The sequence below is a fragment of the Formica exsecta genome, unplaced genomic scaffold (assembly GCF_003651465.1).
Source record: "Formica exsecta isolate Colony F162 unplaced genomic scaffold, ASM365146v1 scaffold7, whole genome shotgun sequence".
NCBI classification, from domain to species: Eukaryota; Metazoa; Arthropoda; class Insecta; order Hymenoptera; family Formicidae; genus Formica; species Formica exsecta.
Genome location: NW_021853466.1, coordinates 208,339 through 215,228, shown reverse-complemented (window position 1 = coordinate 215,228; position 6,890 = coordinate 208,339). Strand labels below are relative to the sequence as shown.

Below are 6,890 nucleotides of genomic sequence, written 5' to 3'. Positions count from 1 at the left end.
AAATGTTTATCTCTGTGAGATCTAAAACTTTTGTCTAAAACATTTATCATGATTTTTTGTATTTACTGAGATAAACGTAAAAAACTAGAATTTTTATGGGTTTTTCATGGTTTTTTATGATAATCAAGTAGTCGCCAATTTTCACTATGATATTCGTAATCAGCGCGTCAAAATACGTACGAATACTGAGTTTTACTAAAATTGGGGGTGAGTACTTTTTGGAACTTTATCCATTATACAGGGTATCGATAGTGTCGGACATAAGTTCCTCCACCTCGAGTATATACTTCAGGTATTCCAGAGCCTCTTCGAGCAGGAAAGTGGTGTCGTTCATCAATATGTTGATAAACTAGACGAAGTTCTTGCCGTTATTACTCTCATTGACGATAGATGCTCGATACATCGGGCTATGCTACAACAAATTTAAGATCACACTTATGTGATAACATATTGTAAACTTGTCCTCAAATTCGGAACTAATGTCAATGATTTCAACGTCGGTATAAAACTTCATGAGATACAACGCCAGAAATGTCTTGGATATAAGATGTGCCATGAATTTATGGCCAAAAGTTTCTGTTACCCGTGTACAAACTCCTATCTAAACTTTATATAACTTAAATGAATAATAAAGAACTTCGATGATTTTTACGATTAGATGCGGATTTCGTATACAATGTGACGTATACACAGAGATAATCCTCTTCCTGAACTTCCGTTGCCTAAAGAAGTTACGTGCAAATTCACTGCATTACCAGAACGGTACGTGGAAGACATAGTGGAATTCTTGTTATTCACATTTGAATAAGTTTTTACTAAATTATCAAATCTCACAATTATACATAATGCTTATCTGGAGCTTATTAACAATTATAACTGCATTGTTTTATTTGCAAATTCTGCCCAATGTGGTTTGATATGGATATATTGCCGCTTATCACTTTGTTACTCGTCGTACAAAATAACTGTTTTAATTTCTATAAAAAATTAAAAATTTATACAAATAAAAAAAATGTTTCTTCACAAGTGGCGCGTGTACTTGGCGCCTTTTTTTTACCTTTTTTAAAAAAGGTAAGTTTTTAGGGATATTAGGTGACATTAGATTCGGCAGTATTTCTTTCGGTAAATATAGCGAATAGGGGACCCAGCCTGGCATCTGCCGAAATCGCGGTCCGCGATCCGTAATCGATATTCTATCGATCCGCCGAAATCGCGAACCGCGCCACCCATCCGTGCGTTGCATTAGATGCACCGCGCCCGACACAACCGCACCGCTGTCCGTTCTGCATCTTACACGTATACACTTGCATTATTGTTGCACACATACCGCCGTTTGCATTCCATATATGCATTCGATACTCTTGCGCACGACTATTATACATCCGCGCACGCACTCACTCGTCGATCGTCTCACACACACGCATATACACACGCGCACACACCGTCTATACGCATACACTCACGCTGTACAAACACACATTTACACGCAATAAATTATATTTTACCTAACAACACGTTTCGTTCGTTTCTCGATGCCCTTCCACGAGCCCCGGATTCCGACCGAGTTATCCGTCACCGTCTCGCAAAAGCGGTTTATTACAAATATATAAGTTCTATCTAAGAATCTTATATCTAAATTATATCATTAATCTACAATTTATTATAAAGTAATATATTACTGCAACATTTATTCAGCATATACTTAGCTTCGATGTAAAATAAAATGTTTTAGTAAAAAAGCAACTGTGAGTAATATGTGTGTATGCGTGTATGTGTGCGCGCGCGTGTGTGCCCGTATGTGTGTGTATACAAAAGCTTATATAAAATATTTAAAACTTTCTGAAAAAATGTTTGTTTTTAAATAATAATAAATATCTTGAAAATATTATTCTAAAGAAGTACAATTTACTTTAAACAAATATTGTTTTATATAAAAAAACATGAGGATATTTATTCTGGATGATATCCTCTAAAAATATGATTCCATTGCGAAGGAACTGCTCCTTCATTGGAAAAATAGTTTGCCATACTATCCGGAAGTTCAATCATGGTTCTGGAAGAATTATTTGATCCTAAACGTCCAATTCAGGCCTGGCCCACAAACTGCAGTTCAAGCTTCCCCGTTTCTCTTTCCACTCGCGCGAGGCGTACCGTCTTGAGGTACGTACTGTAGCATGTTGACTGAGTGTAGGAAGGGCGGGAACAGGCAGCCGCGCGAAGAAAGAACATGTTCTCCTTCTCGCGTGCTCCGTGGGCGCCCTCGGAGCCAAGCCTGGTCCAATTCTTTCAAAATTGTTCATACAATCATCTCTAAACAAGCCTGGTATAATGTTCCCATCAGAATAAACTTTATCGATAAAAGATGAAGGACAATATACTCTTTCATGCGCAGAAATTTTTTCTTCAGAAACACGTAAAAAATTATGCAGACACACTGTAGCTGCAACAATTTTCTCTATAGTTTTTACATCAGCAATAATATTATTTCGCAATATTCGCCACCTTGATGATAGAATGCCAAATGCATTTTCAATTGTTCGTCGCGCTCTTGATAACCGATAATTAAAAATTTTTTTCTGAACGTCTAAATTTTTTCCAGGGTAGGGTCTCAGAATATAAGGTTTTAACGGAAACGCTTCATCTCCTACAAAATAATGTGAAAATAAACTATTTGTATTTGGCAATGGTGAGTCTGCTGGTAACTTTATTGTACCAGATTCCAGTGCTCGTTCAAAGGTTGATTCTTTAAACACACCCCCATCACTTTGTGAGCCAAAAGCTCCAATGTCCACAAGTGTAAATATGTAATCAGCGTCACAAACAGCCATCAATATGATGCTAAAAGTTTTTTTATAATTAAAATAAGCACTTCCAGATTTATTTAGAGCTTGAATGATTACATGTTTCCCATCTATAGCACCACAACAATTGGGAAGGTTCCATTGTTCATTAAATCTTTTACTCTTGTCTCGCCAATCTTCAATTGTTGGTGTTTTTAAATAAATTGGAGAAAGAATTTCCCAAATGGCTGCACAAGTTTCACGAACGATTACAGATACAGTTGTTTTTCCTATCAAAAATGACCACGCTACTACCTGCATACTGCAGCCTTGTGCCAGATAACTGAAATAATAATTTATGTAATATTATTATATAATGTTATTATTTTTAAATATTGACTTTATTATATATAAAATAATGATCATCTATTAGAATTTCTAATACTTGTACACTTATAATAATGTAATAACAAGTCTGTGTTCAGGACTTATTGTTTGTCGGTTGTTGTGCTTGGCTAATTTATGTTGAATAAGATTCAATAATGCATATAAACATTCGGGTGATATCCTCGTATATTTTGCAAAGTGTTCTTTATCGACTCTCTTCATGTCATAAAATAAATTATGAAAATGTCCTTTCATTATTCTTTTTCTATTTGTTGGGCGTACACCCCAATGACGTTTTCTTCTGTATGCCTTTGGTATTACGTTAGCTGCATAATAAGTTAAGCCAAGGATTGTTATAAACATCGCACTCACAATTATTTTATCAGAATCCATTTCATTAAAAAATATCAAAAGGATCAGTGTCATTATATTTATAATAATTATATTTCAAAAGTAGTTACGAGGTTAGATATTTGACAGTTTTGAATAAATTCGGATAAATCAGTAATCTATATTTCAATATATCTATGGTTTTCGGCATACAGCAAACCATTATAAACCCGAGCATCAAAATTTACGGCATAAGTTAACGGCCTTTAAATTACCAGCGTACGGTTACGGCCTCTATAAACCAGCCTTAATCCTTAAGGTGCCTTTTCATGGGCATCAGTTGACGCGCGTCAAAATGATTTGTGACATCATGTTGGTTTCTGCGTCGACGCTGAAGAAGTTCAGATTTTCCAACTTCTAGCGTCAAAGCATCGCGCGCGGTAAAAGTGTCGTCGCCAATTTGTTGTGGTAGTGTCGGCTCGGTAACAATTGAAATAAAAGCGAAATGGGTTCATCCGATGTAAGTAGTAACTTAATCAATTATATACTATTGTAAAATTATTTATATATATTAAAGAAATAAATATAATTTCAGCAAGTTTTCGTAAATACATGTGGAATTTGCGAAACTATTGTGATTGAAACGGAGATGTATGATCACAGTTGTGTGGCAGGATTTTCTAAAATTTTCATAGATTATGATTCAAGATATTTTTATCCGCAATGTGGTAAGTTAATTCAATTAAAATATTGATTTTATGAAAATCCTGATTTATCGCACTAAGTAAACGCGCAGCACGAGACCGCCACGAGATATTTATACAAGATAAAAATATTTGCTAATTTAGGACAAATCTATCAATGGTTTGTTATTTATACGTTACATGAAACATAACTTGTAATGTCTGTAATAATTGCTTGTTGAAAATGGAGACATAATTCGCAAGAGCGCCTTACCAGGAGGCATGGAAGCAATTGTTGTCGACCCGATAATATCACAACAGGACACTGACAAACCTGTTTCTGAGGCGACCAACTCTTTCAACCAACCTAGTTTAGACGAAAGACTGATTGAAGAGGTGAGAAGGCGTGAGCCACTATATAACTTTCGATTGCCCCTTGCCCAACGTGGTCGAAAACAAACAAAAGAGATATGGCAGGATATTTTCACTGAATTAAATGGTAATGCATTATATTACATACTTTATCTTCGCAATTAATTTATATTTGAAATGAATATTTATAAATCTTTTGTACTTTAGGAGAAATAAGCGCTGATGATGCCGCAAAGCGTTGGAAATCATTAAGAAACACCTTCATGAAGATTATTGCTGAGGAGCGGCAGCCGAGTGGCTCCGGCAGAGCTTCTTGACGGGAAAAATGGTGGTTTTATGATCAAATGTGTTTTGTTCGCGACACATTGTTAAATACACCGTACGTAAACTCCATATCAATTTTTTTGCATTAATAGTAATACGCACAATATTATTCGAGATATTTCATTTTGCAGAACAGTCTCAAATGAAAGCCGGCGGCAATCTTTTTCTGAAGAGGATACGTCAAGTAGTTCCCAAACAGGTAAGCATTTTTATTCATTTAATTCAAGAGAAGTATTTGACAACAAAGTGACTATTCTCCAATGAAGGATATACGAATATTATCTTTTTGTAGTTTATACCAATTACAAAAATTAATTTTTTCCATAAATTGTTCCTAACAGATAAAAGTTCCAATAGAAATTTGAAGGACTCCATCGAGCGAGTGGTTGAAGCAATTAATACTCCGCTGCCATCTGTGAAACTTCCACCAATGTCTCAGGTCACTGACAATGAGTGTATATAGATTTAAGAAGCCTACATTTATGGAATCATGAATTACATAGTACATATATAACAATTTAACAATTTATCCGGGATAACTTCCTTTCAGTCATGAAATATTAAAACTCAATAATTTCCAAATTAACTACCAGACTTGAAACAAATTTAACAAGTGATTCCATAAATTAATATTCATAAGTATTAATATAGCTTTTTCATATTATCCTATAGCTCTAATATTGTAAAACTACCCGAGATGAAAGGAAAGCGCATAGAAGATGCATCCGAGACACCTGATACGGCGAGCGATAAACAAGTGCATAGATCCGCGGCGGCTCCGAGTAATCCGCGATATATACGCCAAGACATAAACAATCGATAAGAACTTACTGCTAATTGATCGGCAATTCAAAGAAATAGTTTCATCATAGATTTCCTTAAAAGACCTTCATCGGAATGAATTTCTAGAACGCAAACTAAATTCCCAGAACGATTTGCACACGAGCCGCAACACCTTTGATTCTCAATAGTATATAAGCTGTAGATTTTTACCCTCACGAGTAGTTCAGCAGATCGTCTCAATTCGTAACTGTGTCTCTATCATCTTCATTATACTGTCAGTCTCGCGTTAGATTCATAAGTTCAAATTGTGTAAAGTCCGGAATAAAAGACTTTGTGCATATACCTGCGTACATCAATCCAGCCTATCTCATCCACGGGTTCTTGCAAATATACGGCGTATTAGTAACTACAGGACGAGAAAGGAGGGCTTAAAATGAGTACAAAGGACATTGAACAAAAGAAGGATTCCTTGCTGCAATGCGGTACTTACCGCATTGCAGCAAGGAATCCTTCTTTTGTTCAATGTCCTTTGTACTCATTTTAAGCCCTCCTTTCTCGTCCTGTAGTTACTAATACGCCGTATATTCTCAAACAAAGGAAATTTTACTTCAGAATCTATAATTGATTAACAGCCCATTAACTTCATTCAAAATTATTATCTCAATTCCTACTCCATCGTCGTCCAGCATTTGAATGCTTTAACAATATTCTTACATTCTTTTAAGCATAAAAGAAACCACTGTAAAGCATTGGCATATCGCTAACAGTTTCCTAATCACACAGTCAACTTTAATAATCCATTATTATACATTTATCTTCCTGCAATCATTTGAACCATTCCTATATTATAATATTAATACTAGACAATATTTAGATTTTGTTTAGAAGTTATACTGCTGTTGTCACTCGGACGTGGTCCAACCTTTGAAACCAGGTTACCATGGCCATTTATTGTCCCGGTGACACTTTACTCTTTTTCCCGAATTTCCATCGTTATGGAGCATCGAAGTATGCCCTCGATCAGCGCCCTCCCATCATCACCCTATATAATTCCATCGTCTGTCGAGCACATATTGTGCCCTTGCCTGCCATCGTCTGTCGAGCATCATAATGGGCCCTTAATTGGCCTTCCTTTATCTTATAACCTTCCAATAAAACTGACAACAGGAGATTAAATAAAATACAAAATATATCATCATTCTAATTCGAATGAATTTTTGCAGTGGTTCTT

At 35.6% G+C, this 6,890-nt stretch overlaps 1 protein-coding gene across 1 annotated transcript; it reads right to left on the bottom strand.

The window, feature by feature from the left end:
* Positions 1 to 349: 349 nt before the first annotated feature.
* On the bottom strand, positions 350 to 3,141 carry LOC115243236 (protein ALP1-like). The gene is made up of 3 exons (XM_029820052.1): positions 2,714 to 3,141; positions 2,583 to 2,644; positions 350 to 412 (listed from the first exon to the last, which is right to left on the bottom strand). Exons 1-3 carry the CDS (start codon positions 3,099 to 3,101, stop codon positions 350 to 352), a joined length of 513 nt encoding a protein of 170 aa, XP_029675912.1. The 5' UTR covers positions 3,102 to 3,141.
* Between the last annotated feature and the right edge of the window lie 3,749 nt (positions 3,142 to 6,890).

Excerpts from the sequence above, each read along its gene's own strand:
- LOC115243236 (XM_029820052.1), bottom strand. The coding sequence starts at position 3,101 with ATGCAGGTAGTAGCGTGGTCATTTTTGATAGGAAAAACAACTGTATCT. Across the intron at positions 2,645-2,713 it reads TGAACGAGCACTGGAATCTG|GAGATGAAGCGTTTCCGTTA; the intron begins GTACAATAAAGT and ends ATTATTTTGTAG. Across the intron at positions 413-2,582 it reads ACCCTGGAAAAAATTTAGAC|CATAGCCCGATGTATCGAGC; the intron begins GTTCAGAAAAAA and ends AATTTGTTGTAG.